At 49.2% G+C, this 27,500-nt stretch overlaps 2 protein-coding genes across 2 annotated transcripts in view; both read right to left on the bottom strand.

The window, feature by feature from the left end:
* The window catches only part of LOC126569301 (uncharacterized), a 170,072-nt gene that overhangs the window by 87,476 nt on the left and 55,096 nt on the right, over window positions 1-27,500 (bottom strand). The window contains exon 4 of the mRNA XM_050226282.1: window positions 26,187-26,308. Within this exon, the coding sequence (XP_050082239.1) occupies window positions 26,187-26,308 (122 nt within the window). The remainder of the gene's footprint in view (window positions 1-26,186; window positions 26,309-27,500) is intronic.
* LOC126569302 (NADH-ubiquinone oxidoreductase 49 kDa subunit-like) lies at window positions 5,378-6,858 on the bottom strand. The gene has a single exon (XM_050226283.1). The coding sequence runs from the start codon at window positions 6,767-6,769 to the stop codon at window positions 5,378-5,380; it is 1,392 nt and encodes a 463-aa protein (XP_050082240.1). The 5' UTR covers window positions 6,770-6,858.

Here is a 27,500-nt window from a genome sequence, read left to right as displayed (position 1 = left end):
ATGAGCAAATTTCAATGTTGCTACCGAAACGTTAAACTCTTCATTCAAAAGTTTCTTGAGAGTCGTAACAAAAGAAGAAAGTTTCTTTAAAATGTTTATAAACTATTAAAAATATGCGTAAAAGAGATATTTTCACCAACTCCCAGTTGCAACTGTTATGCATCATCATCGATTTGTGCATTGAATCGTTTTGTCGTCCTTTAATGAAGGTTTAATTAAATTCAATGGCTCAGAAACAATTTTATGAAAATGAATGGTTGAGCCTTAAATTTATTTAATCAATTCGATGCGTTGATGACACTGAACAGGACCATTTGCTGCCAAAAGCAAAAAGCAAATAGAGAATTCAGAGGACCTATTTTTGTGAAATTAAATTCGTTTTCTAAGAGTTACCATAACTTTTACAAATCTGATACGCCTTTTCTGAATCAAAAGTATTATCACTGCCGGTTAAAAGCCATTCCCCATAAATGTTCCATCCCGATTTCTACGCATCTCACACGCTCGAAGCTGTCACGAAGCTGAACAACAGGCGAAAACACGCCGGCTCAATCGGAAGCAGCGCTTATGCAAGTACCCTCCTTCCACGGTTCTGGCGTGGTTCTGGCATTTCTCAAAGTACTCAGAAACCTCAGAAACCCGGAACGCCACATACATACATAGATACATAGATACCGCAGGCAAATTTATTCGAATTGGATCCGCACGCAGAAACCGCTACCTAGTTTCCTCCGAGTGTTGGGCCAAAAATCTTTCTTTGTCTTGTCTGTCTCCACCCGAAACCAGTGGAAACTTGGTTGGTGTCCGTGTCAAGACGAGCGTAACACGCACAGGCCGTGGCATAAGAGACCGCCGGAGCCACTGGTGAGTCTGGTGTGGTGCTTTGAACTGAATGGCACCAAACACATGAGCAATGGTGGCCGGGTTAGCGATGAAGCCGAAAGACGAATGCAGAAGTCAGCAAGTTTCGGTTCCGGGTATCAGGGCTTCGGGATTTTCACAGAATATATGTATGTGTGCGTCTCTCACTCTCTTTCTCTTTCTCTCTTTCCCTCTCTCTATCGGGGGTTGCGGCAACAATGCGAAAGCTGTCCATTTCCCACACGCATTGACACTCGAGGCAGAACGTACTCGAGGTTCGTCGAAAGCCATCGAAAAGTTCAAGCAGCACTTGAAGGGGTGGTTTGGCTTTTATCACAGCGTCCATCCGCCTCCACCTCTTTGCGTTCGCATAATACCGGGTAGAAGAGGGCTTTTCCGAGGACTGAGGACGATGAATAAGCCACTGCCATGAGCTCACTCACTCACTCACTCTGCTTTCGACACAAAATACTCTAAAACGATCGAATGACAAAGTTAATTCCGTTCGTCCGTGGAAAGGTTGAAGGATAGTTAAGCAAAAGGCAAGATCCTCTTGGGCGCCTCCATTCGGGAGCGCTGCTTAACCCGGCCGCGCTGTTGCGCCACCAAAACACAGATGGGCCTCTCGCCAAAAACACAACCATTTCTGTTACAGCTGCAGCTCGGTGGACGTGGGGGGGGGGGGGGAATTGAATTATTGACAGCATCCGTCGCTGCGCCATACGCTAGACCAGGTTGTGCGCCTCGCAAAAAAGGAGCCATACATTTTAATGATATTTGATTTAGCTTCCAGGCTCCGCCACATCCTGCATGCGCTCGAAAAACACAACCAGCCCACGACGGGAACGCAGATGGGATTCATTAATTTTCCGCGCTACAACGAACGCACCAGGAACAACATACGGTGTGTGCCAGAGAGCCAGGGCACCGGGGCGAGACTGTTGGCCGAGTGACTTGGCAGGCTCATAATTCACATTCGGCGGCACCACCGTGGCGTGGCATCGAATTTTGCGCTCCGTGATGGGAAATGGGATGGGAAGGTTTGGGGCCGCTTTTTTTAACTCCGAAAATCGAATTTATCTTCAATTTTCCGCCTCTATTGCTGGTGCAAAATCAATCAACTTTCAATAGGGAAGGTGTAGAATCGAGGATGAAAACAGCTCTTGACCTAACTTTTTTTTAGGTATTTTTACAAGCTTCTCTGTCTCTCTCTTTCCCTATCTGGGCAAGCTGCTGGTGGTATGCAAAATGGTTCCGCGGAACACGTGAAATAACAAAATGGTGAACAGCATACGGACACGACACGGTTTGGGGCCACACCGAACACTGACAGAATAATCTTGTAATAATACGCACGAGCCACGGAACGATAGGAACGGACAGAACCGACATGTTCTGTGGAAATCCGTGAACCGATGCCTCCGCATTGCTCCGATGGTTCTGCCGGCTGGCTGTAAAATGTATTTATTCATCCACCTCTTCTTCTTCTTCTTTGCTGGCCTTTGCACCGTGACCGTGCCTGTGACTATGTTGCTCCTGTATTTGCATATGTCATGTTATTAATTGGTTATTGTAACAATCGATCCTCGGTGTTGGACCACGACCCAAGCCCCCGGTCCCCGGGAGTGGCCAAGCGCGTAAGAGGGGTCAGCGAGAGGGTGAACGGGCGATTAATTGAATTTTCCCCTTAATGAATGTGCCCCGTTGCCGTATGCTATTGGCTATACTGGCTTATCAGTGGTCAGATACCAACAATGGGGGTTGTGGGTTTTTTCGAAAACGGGAAAACGAATCGAACAAAAGCTCATTCACTCTGTAACTGTCACGCCGACGGGGTAACATTAGGGCCAGCGAACACATTCACTTAAAGCCCCCTGGTCTGTTGTTGTATGGTGGCTTTAATCACTTTGCAAGTAAATGCGCATGGGACTGTGCGGCACGAACTATAATTAAATCGCCGTTTGTTCGCCGCGGAAGTCCTTACGTCCTCTCGCTCCACGCTCCTCACTTCTCGTGCGCCATCCATGTTTGTCATGTAAACTTGGAAACGAAAAATCATTTTTAATTAAATTAAGTGCCGTGAACGTGAGCAGCACGTGAGTAGCACGTGAGCTGCCGACCTGAGGCTGCTGTCAAGTAGTCAAGTAGGCCAAGCCGTGCGCACCAGCCTGCTGCACACCATGACATGGCGTCTGTAATGTGTGTGCACCACCCACCGGAACTGCTCACATATTTCCACCCGCTGGGCATTTGTTTTTCTGTATTTGATTTTCCCTATTTGCTGGCAAATAAATCCACCCCCCCCCCCCCCCCCCCCCCCAACAGGGAGGGTGAAATGTCCAACCTCCCCGAAAACTGCATCCTCGTGGGACGTGAGGCGGAAAATATGGTTCACCCTCGGAAGTGCGCGGACGGGAAGGAAGGGCCGTTAATTACCGAAGCATATTTTACGACATTTTTTAACGTTCCAGGCAGTAGAAGCAGCAGCAGCAGCAGGAACCACCATCAATAGCGTAGTAGCTGGAGCTTGGAAATGTAGAAACTTCTCCCGAAAAAACAGAAGAAAAAAAGAAAATGCGACGCGAGCGCTACATACACAGAGAAAGAGACCGCACACAGATGCTGCTACGCTCCGGAGCAGAGCGCCAAGAGAAAAAAAGTTTTTCCTCCATTTTCTTCTCTATCCGGAGGGGGTTGGTTTTCGGTTTGGTGCGGTTCCCTTCACGCCGAAAAACCACAGCACGTTCCGGTGGGCCCCATGTTGGCCACGCTCATCTTCCGGGTGCACCACTGCTGCTGCATAATAGAAGATTTACAAACTTTGGTCACCGGCACGCGGTCCTATGCCGGCCCAAAAACTGGGCGCAAACCAGGGAGAGGAGGTTTGCTTTCTGGCTCGATCTGAAAATGATGATAAAATTTATCACCCTCCGACCAGCACAAGAATGCCGGCATCCCGGCATCGACACCGTCGGTGGCACTACGCGGCGTTAGCTTCTGCGGCCACCGACGCACCGATATTCGACACATGCGCGCGCGCTCGCGGCCGGTGGTCCCATGTTTCAATGTTTTCCAAGATAAATTTCAGTCGACAAGTCCCGAAAATAAATGTTCCCCCTCGCTACCAGGGTCTGTGCGAGGTACACACCCTCTGCACTCCCTCCCTCGGGGGAGTTATAAAGTAGCGCTCGCGTTCGCTCGCGACACTCCGGCCTCGTGTCAGACCACTGATGGTTTCAAATTTATCGATAGTAATAATGGCCGCTTTTGGACAGCAGCTGACGCCCGTAAAACCGGGACCGAGACCGGGGCCACAACCGATCGCAGACCGAAGGAGTCTGAAATGATCCGAATTCACCTGCCGTGTCTTTAGGAGTTGTTTTCAAAATACTTTTCGCACATCTGGGTACTAATGTGACACCGAGACACACACAGATAGGCCAACAGCTGATGGAATGGTCCCACATGCCAAGCATTTCATCATCTTTGTACATTCCGAGGTACCACCACAGTACATGGGGGATCAGGATGCAACTTTTTAGATGAAATATGCTGTTTGCGGAATAGTTTTATTCCCTTTTCCCCCGGGAAACAGGAAAACTAAGGGCCGGGAAAACTTCAAATGTTTCGCCCGAATTCCGGAATGTGTTTGCAATCCTATTTCCTCGGTTGTTGTATCGTCTTGCCGCTCTCTCTCTCTCTGTCTGTGTTGTGGTGCGCTTGTGTTTTAAAAGGATTCTCGCTTCTTCCCCTCAGTGGAAACAACCATGCAGCGCTCGGAAGGAAAGCGCGTTCCATGGAGAGCCATGATAGCGACCGGAAAACAATCTTCAACGTCGTCGTCGTCGTCGTTGGTTGTTTACTGTAGCGCGAGGTCTGTGCTGATGGTGTAACTAAAATTGAAAAAGATGATTCAAACGAAACACTATTTCCATCCATCCAATTTGCATTCCTTTGCGTTTGCGAAATCAGAAGAGTCCGCGATCCGACTGCTCCTCCTCCTCTAAGCGGCTTTTTTTGCCACGATTCACTAGGGCACGCGGCGCACGTCACGGCTTGAGAGCAATTCCGATGTACATTCCATTCCAGAATTATGCCTCAGCTCCTTCTGCGAGTTGAATTCATATTTACGTTTATATCATAGCACGTGGTGGCCGTGTCCAGGGTCCAACTTAAAGTGAGATTGGACGAACTGATCGTTCACCACGTCGCGATGCTGCCGAAAGTAGTAAATTAGAGCCATTCGCCGCCATTGAACCATTCCGTAGCAGGGTTACTTTGATGAATTAAGCTTCAGATAGGTTGTTAGCACCTCGGACAATACGTTGGGATTGGATTTATGCGAAGCACCGGTCATCACTTGTCTGCGAAACTCTGAAATGCGAACCATTCGATTATTAAATTCGTTTTGCGGTTACCGTTTAACCATCTTTCCCTCGTTTTGCTTCGCAATTCTTCTCTATTAGTTGTTATTTTCGTGATAATTTTATTCTCAAGAGTGCAGCCCTCCACTCCGTTAGCGATCGATCTCACCGAACACGACATCGAGCGTACCGATGATGGCCACTACGTCGGCCAGCATGTGATGCCGGCCAATTTTGTCAAGCGCCGCCAGATGGGCAAACCCGGGTGCCTTAATCTTGCAACGGTACGGTTGACTGGAACCATCCGACACCAGGTAGACGCCGAATTCGCCCTTCGGTGCCTCGACCGCCGTATACGTCGCACCAGGCGGTACTTGATAACCCTGGCTGAACAGCTTGAAATGGTGGATAAGCGCCTCCATCGAGTGCTTCATCTCGGCACGGGACGATGGCGTCAGTTTCGCATCGTCCACCTTGATTTCACCGGCCGGCATCCGGTTCAGGCACTGATCGATGATACGCAGCGACTGACGCATCTCCTCCACTCGGCACAGGTAACGATCGTAGCAGTCACCCTTGGTCCCGATCGGCACCTCAAACTCGACCCGATCGTACGCATCGTACGGTTGAGCTTTGCGCAAATCCCATTTGATGCCAGAACCGCGCAGCATCACTCCGCTGAAGCCGTAATTGAGCGCATCCTCGGCCGTCACGATGCCGATGTCGACGGTGCGCTGCACCCAGATGCGGTTCGTCGTCAGCACGTCCTCGACTTCGTCCAACCGCTCGCCGAACTTGGCTGCAAATTCGTAGATGTCATCGAGCAGACCGAGTGGTAAATCCTGCGCTACGCCACCGGGCCGGATGTAGGCTGCGTGCATTCGCGCACCCGATACGCGCTCGTAGAATTCCATCATCTTTTCGCGCTCCTCGAACAACCAGAAGAAAGGAGTGAGGGCACCGATGTCCAGTGCGTGCGTTCCGATTGCCATGATGTGGTTGAGGAGGCGCGTCAGCTCGGCAAACAGCACACGGATGTACTTCGCCCGGAGTGGTATCTCGATGTGGAGCAGTTTCTCCACCGCCAGTGAGTAGCACTGCTCGTTGCACATCATCGATACGTAATCGAGACGATCGAAGTACGGTAGCGCTTGGGTGTAGGTCTTGTACTCGATCAGCTTCTCGGTACCACGGTGTAGTAGCCCGATGTGCGGATCGGCCCGCATCACCGTCTCACCGTCCAGTTCGAGCACCAATCGCAGCACGCCATGGGCGGCCGGATGTTGGGGTCCAAAGTTGAGGTTCAGGTTGCGGATCGTCTTCTCCACCGGCGCGATTTTACTGTTCCACGGTGGTAGCTTCCAGCGCGAGGTCACTACGTCCGGGTACATGACCGGTCCCTTGAATTGCTCGATGAATTGCTGGTCCGGGAACCACTTGCCAACGCCACGCACCGGCTGCACATGATGGAAAATGGCGCGGTTCTGCAGTGGTGACGAAGGGCACGCACGTCGCGATACGGTGTTCAGCACAGAAAAAGCCATTTCGAAAATGACTTCCGCTCCCGAAAGTATTATTTTCCACTTTACTAAGTTCGGAGAGCCTGGGATGTAACTGAATCTGTACGGTTGTTGTTTCGTTCGTTTCAGTTCAGTTTCGTGGGGTTCTTGGATTGACCAAACGGCAACGTCCGGGAACTCTCCTCTCTTCCAGGCTTGCTGAGACTTAAGATGTCCTCGCGCGAGAAGGATCAGAAAAATGAAGGATAAATTTGACATTTACTGTCGCATGCTTTTGTTTATATCGGGGATGCTGTTTTTGAAAAACAAGTTAAAATTTTCCAAATTTCCACAAGTTGTTTTCATTCTTTTTAAAAAATGCTCTATAATTCGTTTGCAAAAATAACACTAAAAGTGTTAACTAGAATAACAGAGTTAAATTACGCATGTATCTCCATGATTAAAAATCATCATAATTAGCGAGTATTGAAGACAACAGGACATGATATTATATACATTCAATTGGACTTTTCATCTTCAAATAAACAAGTTAATATTTAATTCCATTTTTTCATGGTTGATGGGTGTGAAGATGCACATGTTTTCGTTCAGAAAAGACAAGACGACGATCAAGAAGAGACAAAGGGATTCCTAGAGACGGCGAAGATGTTAGAAGCTTTGACTGATTTAGAATTTAACTTAGAAAGTCGTGTGATTAAAAAAAAAATTGTTGTCGTAACCCGGGAGGAGATCATTGCAATCGATCAAATGCAAATTGCGCGTCGCGTGCCATTCTGGCACCAAAATAGAAATACCGAGCCCACGCTGGTTTGATGCTAAAATGTTCGCCAATCTAACAGCGGCTGCCCAAGAAGCCGGGGAAATGTTCAGGAAAACACCGCGGAGCTTTTTCTTAACGTCAATCTGGTCTAAAAATCAACCGAACCGAGCCATCAGTGTCGTGTCTAGTTTGATAACATTCTTTATGCGCACTGCCTAAAAACCCGGGATGCCACTTCAGTCTGAAATTCCATTAAATGTTTGTCTTTCAACCGTTCCTTTCCTCTTCCTTCCCCCGTGATGCGCGAGTGCACGTTAAGCCTTTGCTGCTGCTGCTGCTGTTGCTCGACCCCTAGCAGGGGCGGTAGTGCTGCTTCAAGAAGGACGCGAGAAGTTTGTTCAGCTTCGGTAAGTATTCCTCTTAACGTCATTCACGGAGCACGATGGAGGCGATGGCCCTCACCACCAGCACGGCGCGCGCAAAAGCGAAAAACACGAATCATCAATCCCTCATCGCTTGAAAGGTTCCAACACTCCACACTTCTCCGCTTGTGCTGATGCTGTTGCTGGCTGGCTGGCTGGCTGGCTGTCTGGCACGCTGAGCTAGCTTCCTGAAAAGTGTCATCTTCGTTCTGTTCGCACCAGCAGCTAGCTTCCAGTGCCACGAATGATGTAAAATGGGGTTTTGATAAAACGCTTTCGAAATCTTTCCAATGTTCGTGACTTTTGCCATCGTTTCTTATGCTCCACTTTGCCGGCAGGCTTTAGTGGTGTCAAGCAGAGGGAGTAGCAGCAGCACTCTGCACTTGTTTTCGCTCTTTGTGCTTCAACGATGCAATGGTGACTCCCTCGAAGCCAGTGGCCATTATTGTTGCATCGTTGCTTATCGGCGCGGTCGTCGTTGTGTCCTTCTTGATGAGCGACAGAAACAGAAAACAGAAACATTCTTCACGAGCACTAAATCAAAGCGGAAAATGCAATAAAGTGGATTCAGCCAAACGAGAATATGCAAATCCGGTGCCATTCGTAATGCAACTCATTGAAACGAAGTTGAGAAGCATTGTTTCGAGAGGTGCGGCTACATTCGTTCGCTTTGAACTAACTCAACTCTCGACTCTCAACGAGCATCGCGAGCGAGTCAAACATCAAGGACTCTCGCGCATTTATCAATATACTCAACGCATAAAGCATAAATCCCAGCGATAAGCACGGGGTGGATGAGTGGATGTGGGTGGCGTATCATTTCATAAAACATATTTTACCACTTAGACTCTTCTATCCGCGGCCACCACCCGGCCACCGGGCACGGAGTGGTGCGAAAAGGATCATAAACAAAGTTTATCAGGCAATTTCTTTCTTTCTCCTCCTCCTCCTCCGTCTGCCTTCGACTCGACCCGATGGTTTGATGGTGTAGTTTGGAAAAAAAACTGTTTGAGAGCCAAAGTCGAGTTGTCACACAAAGGAAGAAGGTCGTGTGGCAGTCGCCAGCAGAATCAGAAGTGAAACATTAATGTAACCGTAAGTTTGGCTTGTCTAGACGGGCAATAATTCTTGGCGCGGTCGGTTTCCACTCTCTCTCTCTCTCGCGCGCCCTCGCTAACTTTATAAACAATGAACTCCCAGAAGCAGGAGCGCGAAACAAAGCCCAACCGAGCGCCGGCGACGATCAAATTGGTTTAATCAGTTCCTTTGTCATGGTCACCGCACGCTACGGAGGTCCAGGAGGTGGATAAGACACTGTTGTTGGCCGGTTGTTGCACAATGCAAACCGCGGCGCTACGACTTTCGGTTCTTTTTTTTCATGACCAGCAGACAACAAGGTTACAACACACAGACCGATCCCCTCCAACCGGGACCATAAATTGCGGATTATGTTCACATTCCAACCGAACCAAACTCCAGCTCGGAGTGCACCGTTCCCGGACTTTGAACGGTGGAGCATACACAAATTTACATAAACTGTCCGGCACTCGGCCAGTTTATTCGGCTGCTCTAAGTGCGATACCAAAAGCACTAACGAGACAGCATTGCCAGCATGCAAATGGACATATCGCATGCCCGAAATGTGACCACAACGTTCCCTGGCATCCGGGGAGAGAGCGAGAGAGAAGAATGAAATCGATTTCCATCGTACCAAGCTCTCTGACACATTCGGGCGGACAGGTCAGTAGACACACGTGTGCATACACGTGTCAAGGTGGACAGACAGCCGTTGCTGCTGCTGCTGCTGTTGCAGTTGTCCTTGGAGTGGCTAAAAATTCGAACCAATCGTCGATAGCATCGTTGTCGTTGTGTGCAGTAAATGGACATTATCGTTCGAGATCGAGTCCGGTTCCGTTTTTGGTGAATCGTTGAACAACAAACAAAGCAAAAAAAAACGGAACATTCGGACAACAGAAGAAGCAACCGGACCAGAATCGGGGTGCTATAGAGAGATAGGGAGGTTGACAGGAAGACAGGGATCGAAATGCCGGCGATGGTAGAGTTCCAGGCAGTTTTGAGTTCCAGCTAGCTCTTGGCGCACTGGCTGCAGTACTTGGTTCAGGTCCTTGGTCACTACTCTGAGCATTCCGTTTGGAAATTCAGATCAAATACTTGCTCACTAGGACTGCAGCATGATCAGAACGCACTAAGGCCGCTCCCTAACCGCCCCATTTCTCAAAAGACTCTCGAGCGCTCGAGCTAAATTGGTCACTTGGGGGTTGGAATTTTCCTATTTTCCCCGGCGGTAGTGCGTTATGACACTCTGGGCTGGCACTGTTTCGACAACGACACCGGCTTTGTCTTTCCTTTCCTTGGTCGATGGATTGTCCTCGTTTTTTTTGGGGGGGCGGGGGGACATTTTTGGCACACATTCCCGGGGCAAGGCCGTTGGCAATCCGGATTTATCAGCAGGGAATGGGGCCATGGTGACCATGGTTGTGCTGTCCATTTACTCTGTTACGATGGTAAACACAGATACACTTCGAGAGTAAAGTCGTGTGGTGTGGTACCGATAATCCGCTTTACTGCGTGCCTCGTTTGCACCGCCTTGTTCCTTCCCTCTCACATCTTCCGCTTCCTGTGCTGAAGGGAAATGCGACCGTGGAGTGTGGTGGTTCGAGAGAACCGCTCTTCCAATCACTTACAGGGGCTTTTGGCAACTACCAGACCACCGCGACTCTCCAACCAAACATTGGCTGGCCAGCTGGTGCAAGCCGGATGTTACACTCACTGACAAGCTGATCCAGAGGCAAAGAGAGGGAGGAATAGAATTTTCCACAAGCGGTGCAGCAGAAACGCGAACACAAACTTTCGGAATTGACGGAAGAACAGACGGAAGAGGAAGAGCAGCAACAGCGGCAGATCGCAGAAGACAAATCGCTCTCTTTGGCCCCCCACAGGATACTCGAGGAAGGCCACTGGAATCTCAGCCGCTCAGCACCGAGAGCTGGTACTTTGGACACCTTGACGGATGGGGAATTCCTCGTTGCCGTGATTTGCGTGATTTTCCCATCGAGACGCAATGAACGCTGCGCAACTCGATCGATCGATCGATCGATCGATCGAAGGGGATCCAATGGGATTGGTGCTCCCTGGTTGGCGCGAAAGTTCTGAGGCCAATACATGCGGCACAATCCATCATTCTCTCACTGGCTGTGTGCGTGTTTCATTATCCTCTCCACCGGGAACGTCCAAGACGGAGAATGGATTTCAAAATTCAAATGAATATCCGAACCCTTCGAACAGAGCAGTTTGACCCTTCCATTTGTCTCGTTTTTGGGGTTGCTTCTCGGTAGTCCCATTGCTGCAGGAGTTGCAGAGGACGCACTGGACGCCTGGCAGGGAACACAACCATTAATCAACATCCAACCACGCCACGTGAGACGGCCATCGCTCGGGCATCAAAAGATGAGCTCCAGATGGTACCTTTCCGTCAGTCAGTCAGTCGGTGGCCGCTTGCACACGGCCATAAGCCAACGATTCTCATCAACGATTCCAGTCAGGTGTCATCATCTTCGACGCACAGTCTGCGTCCCGGGCCCGGAGGCGGTCTGTCGTCTCTCAGTTTTCGGTGGAAATGATTTTCCTTTCCTGGCTGCTAAACTTTGCTAGAGTCAAGCCACAGCCGGTAAGTCTTTTGCAAGTTTTCTACTCAATCTTCCAATGACGATGCGTCCTCCATGTTACAGGACGTTACGTCGTCGCTGTCGCTGTCGTCATCGACGTGCTGAGGGTTGGTTGGTTTGTTTTGGGGGAAAACAAAATCGATCAAGCGGAAAAAATCATTAAATTAATCCCTTCATCCCGGTACTCGGGGAGCTACTTCCGGCGCCCCGGACCAGGGGCCGGAGAATTTAAATCCAGGCCAGTTTTACGGTCCAGCGAAAGTTGGAGCACCCCTTTATATGTATTCAAGAACTCTGGTCTCTGTTCGGATGGTAGAACAGCACTCGAACCAACCTGGACGGACCCTTTCGAGAAAAGTTTCCAGTTCCGAGCACTTCGCAGAACCTAAAGCGTGGTTCTGGCGGTGCACCGAGCATGATCACGAGTCCGTGGCCATCGTCGTACTGGTTGCCTACTGCGAAAAGGGGTCGCTCACCGAGTTAGACGGTTATTGACAGAAGCGAACGGAGCGTGATGCATGCGGAAAGAAGGGTTCTTTTGGACATCCCTTTACGAAAATGTCCTTCGGTACTCGCTGAATCATCCCTTTCCATCCGTTATTCATCCTTTTATTCGTCGCTGGCCGTGATTCACCGTAACAAACCTCAGCGCCGGGACAAATGAAGTGCCTCGATGACGAGTGTTTATCGTGGTGGTGAATGGTGGTGAAGGATGAGTTTCAGTAAGCAGATGATCTAATTAACAAATCGTACCCCGTGCCTTTCCATGGGCCAGTGATTGTCGCGGTCCTTGTCGTGACCATGGTGCCCAAAAGGAAATGAATTATCACTCGAAACCGGGATTGCGGTTCACGGGATTTGTCCGCTTCAAATGATGCTGATTGGCATTCGGTAGCTGGTTCACTTGTCTAGACCACAGCAGCAGCAGCGTTGTTATTAAGGATCACATTTCAATTCATCGCCATGACTAGGGACAGTCTATTCGACAAAAAAAAACACGCAGATAGAGAGGAAGAGAACGAGAGAACACCGACAAAAGCAAGTGGATCGCTTCCCCCAGGAAAATGATCCGCCACTCGCAATCGAAGTGCTGGGCCGCTCAAATAAATGGCCCGAAATGGATCATAAACATCCTGTCAAAATTAACGAGCCAATTCAGCGACCGGCAGTGGCGTACGCGCGCGTGGCGTCTGGCGTCTGGCGCTACTCTCGAACGGACCACGGTCCCGAAACATCGCTTTGCCTCATGGTGTTCCCGGCACCAGGCAAGCGGTGGCGCATCGTTACACTTCATCGGAACATCGTCGGCCAGGATACAAATCGCCTCAATTATACTTCGTTCGCCCAGTTTGACGTCTAAAATGATCTCTCCTTCTCCTTCCCTTCCTGCTACTACGCGAAAACTTTCCAGATCGCCAGCGGCCCCTGAATGCCAGCGCACAAAATCAAATTATGATACACGGGAGAGTGTGAGAGAAAGAGAATTCGAACGAACACCACCGGCCACCACCGGCCACTGACCAGAAGATGGAAAGCCAGAAGAAGAAGAAGAAGAAGTTCAATTATCGTGAATTTTTATCGAAACGAGCGGTCGAGCGCTTTGCGGTGAACCAAAATGGACCGCCCATCGTCACCGTCGACCACCGAGAGAGGGGGCTGCCTTTGGATTGTGGGTGGAAAACCCAAATTAATCGAGAATTAGGAAACGAGCGCGTGTGGTGTTATCGAAGATGGTCGAAAACTTTAGCAAGTTATTGTTATTATTAAGCCATCGCCGTCCAATATCGAACCGAGATCCAGAGAGTGGGGACCAATTCTGACTCCATTTGTCATCCTGCTGTGCTGGCAGCAACAAACCGCAGTCCTATCCACGTAGTTCTATGATCCTACAAAGCACCGTTGCATCGACGGTAACTGCAATCCGGACCAGAAGAGCGCCGGAAAGAGAGGACCACCTGTGGTGTGCCCTTTTTTGGAGTGTCCTTCGCTTCTATCTCGTGTCCTCGAAATTACAAATGACGCAATGGAATGCCCGAGCCCGAGTGCTTCGGGAAAAGCGAAAAAAAAGCGGAACGAACACGGAACAGGCACAGAGCGATCGGTGGTGCTGGTGGCTACCGGCGAAGGAAATAAAAACCACTTGATGCATTATTTATGAACGCGCCGCAGAGCGGAAAAGTGAAAAACGGATATGCTATTTATGTACAATGGAGCCGGCGCGAAAGGAGGGGGGTGCTAAGTGCCGATCCGGGTGGCCGGAGAGGTTAACGCGATAGTAATCTTCTCCACTTCCAGCGCGCGATCCCAAGCGGTCAAGCGAAAATTCCTGAATGTAGGCAATTGGCATAACAGCAGGGGGTCGCCTACTACCGTGTTTTGTGGCGAGCTTTCCTTTTGCTCCATCGGAGAGACGCTCGTTAACTGACCACGATTTCCACGGCCACCAATCGCCACGGGGCGCGCTCGCGTTGTGCACCGCAGGACATGCTTCGGTCGCGACACCCCCCCCCCCCCTTCCTTCCCGTGGTGTGATGTGTTGTTTGCGGCACCAACACCATATTTCACCCAGTGTGGTGCGCCAGATGCACGGCCCTGTCGCGATAAATTCGGTCTGTCCAGTGAGCCCGGAGGAGAAGGTGTCCAAATTTATGCACATACCATTGGTGACGGAGGAGGAAGAGGAGGATGAGTGTTCCTAGAGAAGACCACACACGGTGCTGGCCTGTGTTTCGTTATCTTGCTGGGACCGTCGCAGGCGCCACTTGGCGCTCCGTCTATCCGGTGGCAACATTGCTGGATTTCCCCGGGCAAAATTATACAACCGCAAGCCGACAGGGACAAGTCTATCGTTCCTTGCTTGCTCGCTGGTCGATGATCGTGGCACAGCATGAACAGCCCTGCAGCAATCCAGACGACACGAATCGCTACCGTTTGACACGTGACAGTAGCAACCAGGAACAGACCGGTGTCGGTGGCCACTGCCTCTCCGGTTGTATGCGTTCGAAATGTCCGCATCGATCACGGTCGCACGTCGGTCTTTTGTGAAAAAAAAAATGGAAGCTCCCCCTGGCAGCAGTGCGGCCAATGTATGCAAAACCGGGATAATGAGATCAACCCGACTCCGAACGCCGAGGAGTGCGAAACGAACCGAACCCCTGTCTCGTCCGGTAAAAAGCCACGCCGGATACGCAACGGTGGTGGTAGTTCACTGATTGAATGTGGTCAGACAAATAAACATGTTAAGGACAGGCACACACTCGTGCGTGCGCTGCTCGGTATCACGTTGCACGTTTCTACCGCTGTGGCCACGGCCACCGAGTGTTGCTACTGGTCGTCTGTCACCTGGTAAACTCAATTTGGCGCCAACTGGAGGACGCAGGTCCTTTACGCAACCCCCCTTGGTGGTTTTAATGTTTGTGTTACCCGCGGAACTGAAACTCGCCCTTTTATCCATCTCTTCTATCATCCACTAGCGTATCCCCCGGGCATGGTCAACCCCATCGCGGTTCAGGTTCAATCATTCACAACCCGCGGTGCCCGTGGCTGTGTTAATTGGCGATCGTTTCCGCGGAAACTCACCACCACCAATCATGCATTTATGGAGCAAAAACAAAAAGCGAAGGGAGCGATCGGGATAAAAAAAACTTTTGCCAAGCGGACGATGGGCTGGACGGACAAATAGCTGTTCAAGCGGAAACTCCCGCACGAAAAACCCCGTGGTGACTACTAGACGGACGAGGACGAGAACAGGACGAGGACGAGAAGACGCTAGCAAAGAACGGCAAAATGGAGAATTTAACAACTTTCTTCCATTGAATAGAGTGTGGAGAGAGAGAGAGAGAGCGGGAGCAACATAAAAAAAACTACTTAATTACAACTTATCTCCGGCTTCCGGGAAGCAGCGCCCGGGATGACGACCGACCGGGCGACCGACCGACCACTGGACGCATGGATGCTGTCCAAACTTTGGAATCTGCGGACGCACGGACACCCGGGCACGAGAGATGGTAATTAGTGATAACTGAATTTAAATTAAAAGAATGAAAGATTTCTACGGCACAATGCGCGCTTCGTATCCAGCGCGCTTTTCCTCGCTCTCTCTCTCTCTCTCTTTCGTTCTCTCGGTCTCTGCTGGTGTTCTGGGCCGTGGCACCAGCATTCCAGTATGATGCAGGATTTTTTCTCCGAAATTTTCCGTCTTTTTTTTCCCGTTTTCCCAAGTGGTACCTTTTGGCCACATTCTCGCACCGCGGTGCGCCACCGTTTGGCTTGGAATGATTTGTTCACCGAAAAATCACGCGGTAATTCACCCTGCCGGTTGTTAGTCGACGACGGGGTGGTCGTTGCACCACTCGCCACGACCAATTAGCAAATTGTGATTAATGCTGAACGAGCAAGTTCAGCGCACCGTTACTCTATTTACCGTTCTGTGTTTGTGTTCTTTGTGGTTTTTCTTTAATTCACTGTTCAATTGAATGATATGGCATACCGGTGACCGTAGCAGAGTGTGGTTTAATAACCTCCCGGGGAATACAATGTTTTCTCCACGAAACCGGTGTCAGGATGCTTTAAATGATCGCGTCTCCCCCAAAAAGGGTCCCACTTTAAACGTTTTGCTCCGTCAACCAACATCACAGCCCATCACATCCTGCACCGGATGTGCTAGGATACCGGTTCGGATTCGCTTCTTATTCATTTTCTTTTCCACCATTTTGCTCGGAAAATCCTTCGAGTGCGCTTGCCTTTTTATCTGGGGCCGAGGCCGGTTCGGTTGGCGAAAAGACAAGAAACAACATCGCGCCACCGAACTGGCAAAGGTGCACGGTACTGAACGTCAGAGTTGCTGCTTCGGCTAAGAGCTACAGTAAGCTTCTGCTATCACGGCCAGGCCAGGGCCCCCGTAGGGGGGTGTGACGGCCGTGCCTGATGGAAAAGTTGGTTCATAATTAATTTCACTTCGCCAGACTACCGACACGCTGCTCGTTCGTTCTCATATCTCATCAGCTCCGGAGATCGCTTCATCGTGACGGTGTGTGTTACGGCTGGAATGAAATCGGATCAAATCTGTTTCGTCTTCGTGAGCTGTTGCTGCTGTTGCTACTGATACGCTCTAACTTGAGGTGTCGCATCATACCAGCACTTGGCTTTGGTGAGAATGCATTTAATTTGTTTATGTTTTACTAAATTCGTCAAAATGTACGAGCCAATGGAGTGGTTGCCATAAGGACTTAGCTAGGCACTTTGTTCTAAGAAATGATTAATAGATTTCGAGAAAAATTATGCCTTATTGATGTTCAATTCTTGTACAAAGTAAGTTATTGTGCAAAGTGCAATCGCGTGGATTCTAATTTGAGGGATGAGAAAACCATCTGATTAAAATAATCATTTTCCGATTTTATCATTTCATTTCATTCAGTAGTTTACTTTTTTTTAGGAGCAATTGTCAACTCTTGTCAGCTCTGTTGATAAAATACGACGTCGTATTTTAGGTAACTCTGAAATGGATTAAAAAATATACATTCAAGATGCATTGCATTGCATATTGCTGAAGTTCGTGCAGATTATCAAATTTTGAGGCATAAACTTTCTTGTTATCTAATATTTTGAATGATTCTTTGGCGATACATAATCCGCATCGCCCATCACAACCATCCATTGCAAATCCCAGTCAAGCAAAGCACAATCCACTTGATTTGCTGAAATTACATGCCAAAACATGCCACTTATACAGATAAATTGAGAGCTTCAATAACCGCAACGCCCCAGAGAATATCAACAACTCATTGTTCTGCAGCTGGGAAGGTAATCTGCAAAGATGTGTCTGCCAGAGATTTCTCTTCAATCGGTTTATCCACAGACCGAACTCACTGCACTGGATCCATTGAGCGATTATTGCTTGCTATAGAACCACTTCAACATAAGCTGCTTCCAATTTCTATCCTATAGGGAATCAAGGCCATTGTTTAGCTGGAACGTGGAGCCAATTAAAGATTTACAAAGAACTCGGGGAAAGCAAATCTCTGGATTCTCGAGGTCTGGAAACCATGAAATGATACTGCAATAATTGAGACACTCTATCTTCTTGTCAAAATCATCAGCGAGACCTCCTGATCTCACAGCGCTATCCATAAATGATCTACATCCCATTTTGTTGTGTTCTCCGACATTTGACATTCCAGCGAAAAAAAAAACAAGGGAAAAACAAACTCTCATACATTCTTAATTGAAACCAGCCCCGGGGCCATCCCGAAATTAAGTAAATAATAAAATAAACGTTCTCTGTCGCACGTGCCCCCCTTCTTCTCCTACCCCCCTTTTTTGTCATTCCATTTTTTATTGGTTCAAAATGTATGCAAAATTTATTTAAATTGCACTTGCCGTCAGCATCGAAGCTCATCAGACAGGGAGGGGTGGTGGGTGATGGTAATAAAATTTATCGTTAACGCCACCACCCCCAGCACCACCACAGCCAATCTACACGGCCGGGAACGCAGCGCAGCAACACGCATTGGCATCAGTGCAGCTGCAGCAGCAGCAGCAGCAGCACCAGCACCACGGAATTGGAAAGTGTTTCGCGCATTATATCCACGCGCGTTTTCCCACCAAGCTCACCTCCGGGGCCACTGCGGTCATGAACCACTCCGGCCGGAAGCATCGGGGAATGCTCAAACAGGAAACAGGCTGCCCCAAGGCTTATCTGCCCCATTCGCGTCCTGTTCTGTTCTGTGCAACGCCCTGTCCTTTTTTTTATGGGCGCGCGACTGTAAATAGGTGAACTTTGAGGGGAAAACAAACAGAAACGGACGCTAACCGAGAAGCATAATAAGCCATCTCAAGCCGAGCCGAACAACAAACGGCACAGACGAACGTACAGCCGGAACAAGGACAAACAGGAGGCACACAAGAGTGACAACGGGCAGGAGGACACGTCCATGTAACCGTAGTACGTAAAGGACGAAAAGGAGCCAGCGTGGTGAAGGGTACGGTACTGTAAAATTGGGTAAAAAGTGAGAACGGGCGCGCAAAAGACGGACACGGCATGGCCACGGCTGACGGGCGGCCATGTTTTCGTGAGCCAAGTCCGGGGTGTGCGCGTGTCCGGTTTCATTTCGTTAGGATAATTTATGTGTTTTAATTAGACTTCGTGTCAGCGGAGTTCAAATGGCGGCCACTCCTGCCAACCAACCAACCAACGACACGAACCAACAAGAAACACTCTTCGTGGTGTGTGAGGGGGTTGGTTTGTTGTTGGCGTGGCACCCACCCACGCCTCAAGAAGCCTTAAAACCAGTTGGATTCCGATACAAAACCGAGGGTTCCTTAGGGATGCCGGTGTACTATCCACCCGCGTCCGTCGAAAATAACCTCATCCGGGGATATAAAAAAAACATTGGATAATCCGCTTTCACCGTGGTCCGGGCGGGGCCACGGGAACAATCAAACCGTACTCCACCTCGTGAACGATTAACATCAACAATCGGGGTTAGTCAGACTTCTTGGTAGGTTCACATACAACTGGCACACTAACATTTGGTCCCTTCTTAAGCTCGCACTAAACACCAGACGCCGAGGGCCACGCGAAGCGTTCCGCTCCAATCACGAAATCACTGATTAAACGAAGTGGTATTCAATTAGTGTCCCGCTATTTAATACATGCGGTGCCACACATGCTCGCCGCACACCTGGTAGGAACTCCGGGAAGCCAGAGGATATACCTTTACGGATGTCCGAGACCGAAGCACGTCGTCGCAAGTGGAGGTCTAATCCTTGCGTGCCAGCACGGCAGGACCGGTGCGGCAGGATTTCCACATTACATCTACCCGTCTGCCAGGATTACACCGCAAGTCCCGGTCAAGTAAATGAGGGACGAGCGTGGTAAAGCGTCCCAACGTACCTTTGGCTTTACACGATCTCCTTGTATTAGTCCCCTGGAGTTGAAGTTGGAGCTGAAAGACGATTGTTCCCTCCAATGGTTGCGGTTTTGCGGGAATAACTGTGATTATTATCAGCGTTTCCAATTATGCTAATTAGATCAATAAATTACTGCCTCATCGAATGGTGCTGGAACCCACCGTGGGTGATAATTTCCGGACGAGCGCAGCGGAGGCATAATTGGCTTATTGTGTTGCAAACCAGCAACAGTGGGCGCCGAGGAATCCGAGGCAAAAAAGTGGTCCCGGATCCAGCGATTCATCGGGAACCATCATAATCATCGTTCAATCCACCTCTCTCTCGCTCTCTAACCGTCGCTCCCGTTTGTGTTTATCTGTGTCCTGGCACCCGGCAAGCAGGGGACGAGGACGATTGTCATATTTTTGCACCCTCATCAACTCATCCCCTAGCGAGAGGCATCGCAAGTCAATCGAATCGAGCCATTCGCCATCCTGGCGCGTTGTCGCCTAGCTGAGCAAACACATACACTGGGAGGTGGGACACTGGGGGGGAGGGATAAGAAGCGTAACCTTCTTCCTCCTCCGGGGATCTTGGGTGGCTGACTGGCTTGGTTGGTTGGTAGAGGGACCTTCCCAAAATCACTTCCAAATAACGCAACGTCAGCAGCGCAAACACAAACGATTCGTAATTGGATTGTACCATTGTGGGCGGAGGAGAAGGAGATGTGTTTGTGATTGTAACATTGTGCGTCGTTCTTGAAAGCCGATCTGCCACTTTCTATCCCGCTCCTGGAGAGAAGATCCCAACACAATCATTCAATCGCCCAAACGAGAAGAAGATACTATCGCATACTGTGTCGCGTGTGCGCGTGGTGTATGCTGCTGTAGAGATATCAGAGTGATTTATATGTTTTCAATGACAATATGTTATTGATGTGCGCTCGAATGTACATGAATAGTGTGGAGGACTATGGAAATTGTTCCGCTATGCTATAGAGGTGCTATAAATTTCTTGTGGTTATGAACTTGCGAATATTTGAAGAGTAATTCAAATCATAGTTCATTTAAAGTAAATTTCGTTTGCCAGACACTTTTGGTATAATTTTTGATTTTCTTATTAACACGGCTTGTCTTAGAACCAACTAAATTTATCTTTTCTGTTTTATGCTCCTTCAAAGATTGTCCTCTGAAGCTGAATCAAACGATATGCTGGTGACCAAAACTACTAATAACTAGAAAAAGCATAATCAGCTGGTCGTAACGGCTACACCAAATACACTAGATTCCATTTCTGTATTTAAACAGATCCCTCAACCGTTAACTACAACCGTTAACGTTTATTAGTTGAAACACTTGGAATGCATACATAATTCAAACTAGTAACAAGTAGAAAAGAAATACTGTTTTTGAGTTTAGCCAAACACCCGAGAAGATTTGCCTTAATATGGAAATGTATTCAAAAGCACTCTTAAATTCCTCTGCAAACTGTTATTTTATTGGCAAGTCCTCTTCATCTAACAACTCATGTAGATCATCTTTCTGATTCCTTTAGCTCTTTTAGCCAATTTGTATCCCGCCACTGCTCTAGAATACTTTTTTTTTAATTTCAAAGCCACTACTTCAAATGTTCACTTCATTCCAAACTTCATTTAATTAGAGTTTTGCGTGTTGCTGTTTTTTTATGATACCTGATGATGATGATTAAGACTGATACTTTGTTAAGCTGACTATAGAATTTAGGATTTCGGTTTATGAGAAGGTAGCACTAGTTGTTTTTTCTTTAAATTAAAAACAGATCTATTTATGCTATGAAACTATTTAATAATTCCTCTTAAATAGTTTCATAGCATAAATAGATCTGTTTTTAATTTAAGAAACTAAGAGTAAGAAGTAAATTGGGCTCGTACAAACAAGTTCGCTTTCCGGTTGAATGAAATACACAATAAATACACAAAATGCAGTAGTAACGAAGTTCTTTTTAAGGTACAGCTCATCAAAAAAATCATCGCAAATCGTAAACGTTAAACAGATTCCTATAGCCAACACGAATTTCCCATGATTTTTTTCTAAATTCCTTCCATTCATATTCCTTTTCATAAATCACCCAAATCCGTGATGCTCGCCAGCTAAACTCGTAATATCTTCGCGCAAAGTTAATGACCCTTTCTTTGGTTTTCTTCATGTTTTTTTGCACCCATCCCCATCGATCCAGCGGCACGTCCCATCAGCTATTAGTTCCCGTTTAGTAGCCGGGCACGATTTTCGGTGTCCGCGCGCAATGCATTACCACCCAGCTTGAAAAGAAACCCATTTTCCCGGAAAAGCTCGCTCGCTTTTTCTCATTCACGGATCCTGCTCCCGAGAGGCACGTCACGCAGTGCACTTTCACGAAAGGATGAATGTCCGCCCGGCCCCGGAGTGCAGCACCATTCCTCTTATTCATGCACTCGTCGGAATGCATTACCTTAACCATGGTCCCATTCTTTCCCTTTCTGGTCCGTTCTGGGTTTGTTTCTCTTGGTTTTTTTTTTGTTGTTGGTTGCGCTGCTTTCGCTGGACGAATGTAACGAACGGGCAGGGTTAGGGGTGCTGGCGACAAACGACGTGCAATGTTGGTGGCCCGCATTTGCCGCTTATTGTTGCAACGTTCCACTCCTGCGTCTAGCTGATTTATCGTGCGCTCGGTAGGACCACCCACGACCACCAGGAGCTTTCAGGGTAAGATTGCCTTTCGTAGTACGGTTGCAGGCCCTTGCTCCTGGCCATGCGGACCAACTTCATTTCATTGTCCCGCCTGTTGGCAAATAAATTAGTTTATGAACTTATGAGCAAACGCTGGTAAGAGGAGGCTAGACGAGGAGCTTAGCTACAAACAAGAAACAAGCGGAAGAAGTTACACCATCAGCATCACCGCCGTCATCATCATCAGCAGCAGCAGCAGCAGCATCGTGTGCCAATAATGGGAAATGTTGTTTTACAAACACTAATTAGCCCATCAACAATGTAAGCCAAGCAACTAGCTTCACTTGGAAGTCGCCTCTTTCAGGTGAATGAATCTAGAGTGGTAGCGGCAACCAAGAGAGTCGCCCAGGAGCGTCATGCGTCTTTGCTCAACAGGAAAACGCTCTTTAGAGCAGAGCACACTTTGTGCAAATTGGGAAAACCGGATCGGTGGCGAATCGGAAGCGCGCGCACTCTTCGTGTGTCCCCAGGCAACGACCCCTTCTGCCCTTCTAAGACTCGTCTTTCGCGCAAAACTGAAGCTTCTCTTCTGCAGCAACCAAGATCATTTCTTCAGCATCTTCAGCGAACGAGCTGCAAACACTCGATCGCTAGCTGCAAATCATTGAGTGCTTCGCATCGATAAGGATTCCTTCCCGGGGGCTGCAGCATAAAGCAGAGACGCACCCCGCCCAGTATTTAGAGTGTGCGCTAACGAGCCTTCCAACACGTGATACGGCAAGCACGTGTGCCAAACAAAACAAACGAAGGACAGAGGAGCAATATCGATAGAAGACTCTTCCCCTACACCCTGCCTGCACCTGCGAACCATACGAAGGCGAAGGACTGCTGATGGCTGGCAAACACAATAATGCTTGCCAAGGGTAAGGAAGCAGATAGCGTCTTGTACGTCCGCCTACCAAAGAGCGGTGGCCCCCCCGGGGGGGACTCACACCACACGCAAAGACGAGGTGCGACAAGGCGCGCAGCGTGGCCCGTTGCGCATTCTAATGAAATCGAATCAAATTAATATTTATCGATTCGCGGAAGCTGCAATCAGCCGAAGCTTCTTCTTCTTCTCCGCAGCTCATCCTCATCGAATATCACGATTCTGGGAATCGTCCTCGCCGTGGTGGCAGCCACTGCCGCAGGGGAGCGTACTTCTTTTGCAGCAGCGCGATAGCTTGGCATTCGCCCCACTAGACACACGCCAGGCATCAGATTTGTTTTCTCGCAAGGAATTGAGTTCAGAGGAAGAGAACGGGACCGTTTCCTTGGGTGGCAGTTCATATTCTGCAAAGCACGGTACCAAGGAAGGACGAAACCCGTCAAATCTGCCATTCACGTGGTGCCGGTCCTTTTTTTTATCTTCAGTCAGTCAATCTGCCGAACGGAACAGGAGCCAAGCACGATTAGAAGGAGGCGTCCGGAGGGCGAATCGATTGATTGTGACCGTGGGTGCGTGAGGTTGGTATGATAATGTCGTCTTCGATTCCCGAGATATTGCTTTAAAATGTGCAAACAACTGTGGCATGACGGACGAGGAAAACACCTAACTAGCGCCAGTGTCGCCTGTAATATGATACGCAACCTAATATCTAAAGGAATCGTAGCGCATCGCGGTACAAACAAGAAGCCAGCATATTATTAAGCACATTTGCTAGCTTTTGGTCAATATTCCAAGCGAGTTTTGGGAAATTTTTTAAACCAAAAGCCATGAAAACGACAAGATGTGTTGCTTGAACGTTGTTTGAAGTTGAAAACTCCTCCTAGAAGTCTTTCGCAATTAATCTCTTTCCTCCGAGTGAAGAAAGTTCCGCTGTCCGAGTGACTAAAAGTGTCAAAACAATAAGGAAATGAGAACCTGATTCCGTCCGCTTCAGCAACATATCCGACCAATTGTGAACGCCAGAACAAATTACTATCCACAGCGGGGCAAAAGTGCAGCAGCAGCAGCAGAAGCAGCGAGGTCCGTTGAAAAATGCACTCCATTCCAGTCTCTCTAGCGCACCGACCGAACGGCCATCGCGGACGTGACGGGGATGTGACACGAAACGTGTTAAGCATTTCCACCGTCCCTCGACTGAAACTCCCCGTTGGCCGCACGCTGCTTAGTAGCATCGTCGTCGTGTTTCATCTTCAGTGACGAACAGAGAGAGTGCCAGAGAGCAACTGACGGCAGCAGCGGCGATGATGATGATGATGATGATGCCGTTGATGAGCAACACCAGCAGACTGCTGGCCGCCAGTGGCGAAGAACAATACGTTCATCATTTGGCGACCGACCGAAAACAATGGCGACGGGTCGTCCCTGTGTATCGTTTTGCATCGGCCACTGGCAAGCAGCTGCTGGCGCTGGTGCACCACAAGGACACAATTGCACTAATAATGCACTCCTCTCTTCACCACCATCCGACGGTTCGTGTGACAGTGACCGAGCAACCGAGCGACAAGCGAACAAATTACTTTCAAACTCAAGAATGAAATTAGTCTGTCGAGTTGAGTGAGTTGCCGGCGTGTCCGGTGTCCGGGTCAGGCGACCGGAAAGATTTGTCGTACCGTGCGTCCCATCTCCAGTGAAAGGCCATGAAAGAGATGAGACCTCGCGCGAGCAGGCAGCGTACTCGAAACCGGACCCGAAACTCATCCCATTCGGTGGCTAAGAGGCGGATGCGCTGCCTGTGCCGAAAAAGCCATTGCCAGAAAAGAAGTACGCGCCACAAGCACATGGAATTCAAAAATTCACAAGCTTCCCTTCGCTCCGCACCAGCACCAGCACCGTTACGGCCGTGGCCAAGTGCGCAAGTTGGCAAAAGGGCTCTCGAATTATTATGCATCTTCCTTCGGTTACGGGCATTACGGGCGGTCCCGGAGGCCAAGCAAAAACCAGCACCGGACAGCGATGGTTTTTGTGGGAAGCTTTTCATTCACTTGGCGAGAAGGAAACCGCACATGGAAGGACATGGAGTCAGACATACACAGAAGTCCCATTCGGTGGTTCCATTTGACCGATCCAGCAGCAGCACAGGCCGGTTACAGGGACAGGTTTGGTTAGTGCTTCACTGACCACGGGGACCCCTCTAGCAGGCCCTGAAGAGGGAACTTAACTTGTTGAAAATCTAGTTTATTCATTCATTATGAATAGAGTGACTCGAAATTGGGCACGGCAGGGGCTCTCGCACCAATGGATTCCACCGGGTGAGAGTTTTTTTTTTACCCGCAGCGGAAATTCCGTTCTCCTTCTTTATTCTTGAGCTTTTCGGTAGAATCTTGTTTGTTGTCGCTGGTGCACTGATGCTACGCATTCACATTGCTAGAGCACTGTCTGCCAGTGGTAATCGGTGCTACTTCAGCGGTTATGCTGTGCACGAGATAGCAGGTTTTCCAAGAAGGATATGAAACCTTGTGCGATCTTGTGCGGAACTTGCTGGCACTTGGTGCACATCGGCGTCAGGGATTGAGTTGAGAAAACGAGCATTCTACGGCTTACTAGTGAGAGGAAGGAAGCCTGCACGCTCGGTTCACACAAGATAATTACAAACCAAAACTGCAGCTCTATATCCAGTTCCAAACGTTCCTATACAACGCGCCTCGTCCTAGTGCCGAGGGATCACTGTCACTGTTGTGAGCACGGCGGTGCTCTGGTGTGGCGCGTAGTGATTCACTTAAATCCTTCATTTCAAGAAGAAGGAAAAACTTTTTCCATCTACTTTAGCCGCCATGCCGCGCGCGCGCACACTCACTGGGCTGCCAGTGGCAGCATTTTCGGAGCACTGCCTGGGACATGGGTTTTGGGTGGGATAAAATTAATTTGTTCTCATCTTTCAACCGTGGGCCGCATGCACACACTGAGTGAAATGAGTTCGTTCCGTGGTCTTGTCGTTCGGTGTCTACGCGAGACTCCATCAGGAGCAGAATTTGGTATGGTTTTCGGCCTTGGAACCGGGCTCCGTTGCTTACCTTCTACCGTGCCGGTGTAGATGCGCGAAACGTCAAAGTCCATCGGGCCGTCCGAGTTCTCGATTTCGACATCGCGCGCAAACACCGATCGAGGATCCTCGCGCAGCACCAACCGGAACTCCCTGTAAGGAGAAAGAAAGAAAGAAGAAGAATCAGTACCGGTTAGATGCTGCTACTGGTGGGCTTATTTCCCTACAAACTCTCTCTCTTGGTCGTTGGCCGCTTTGTTTCCTGGCCGTTGGACAAACTTTGCCCCGATATCGAGCAAAGTGAGCCCATAGAATATACACTCGGACTCAGTATCGTCTGCGCAAATGGCCACCCGAAAAAAAAAACGGGTTGCAGTAACTTTAACCGGGTACTGGGCCTACCGAGTATCTCACCGGGCGGAGGAAGAAAAGAAAAATGGCGTAAAAGCACTCGAGCCAGCACCGCACACGCGAGAAACTTGTTTCGGAAACAACCTAAACCTTCTGTGGCGTGGACTCTCCCCCCGCCCCGGAACCACCCATTTACTCGCTAGAGCGGGGCCAGGGTAGTCGCGAAACAGGAAACCGAAAACTTATGCCCACAAAACGGCCAAACTTTTGCTCCGGAGGTTTTGTAAAGTGGCGCACGATACACACCAACACCCCATAGTGGGTGCGTCCTGGGCCCTTATCGCCCTCGTTCTACCGCGAGCCCAGCTGTGCGGTCGTGGATCGGATTGGATCGGATACGGCGCCCTAGGGCAACGACCACGAGCTACGAGTAAAGTTGTGCGACAGTGTTTGTGGTGTCTATTGGCCAGGGGAATCGCCATCGAAGTGCACTTGGGTGGTGGTGGCTTCGTACAAGATTAATTGCGATTCTCGGTTCCCAGTGGGGGGTCCAGTTCGATGATCCACTTGCCATGCCACTAGTAGTGACCAACAATGTTTCACTTAAATCAGAGGACAGATCGGAGAACTCAGTCTGTCTCTCGGCACAACAATGTTTCCGGCAACAACGGTTGGCGCGACATTGAAACACATGTTTGGCGCAGACTTTGCCTCGGTTCGGCACTCCATCGCAAACGATACTGCGGCAATCGCTGCATTTAATGAAAATGAGCTGGCACTACCACGGAACGGGTGCCCGTGGGCTCCGTTGGTCCACACGAGATCAGCGCGGCCGCTTCTCGGTAAATAACATTCAGCATCATCCAACATCCAGCAGCAGCAGCGACAACGCACAGCCATTGGCATCGACATCTGGGTGCGGAACGATACAAGCACGTCACTTGGAACATTTGGTGCCCCGCTTCGGTCCAACGACACGTCCAGCACACATCGA

The sequence above is a fragment of the Anopheles aquasalis genome, chromosome 2 (assembly GCF_943734665.1).
Source record: "Anopheles aquasalis chromosome 2, idAnoAquaMG_Q_19, whole genome shotgun sequence".
Classification (NCBI taxonomy): domain Eukaryota; kingdom Metazoa; phylum Arthropoda; class Insecta; order Diptera; family Culicidae; genus Anopheles; species Anopheles aquasalis.
Note: the sequence above shows the minus strand (reverse complement) of the source record. Positions and strands in the feature narration are given on the sequence as shown.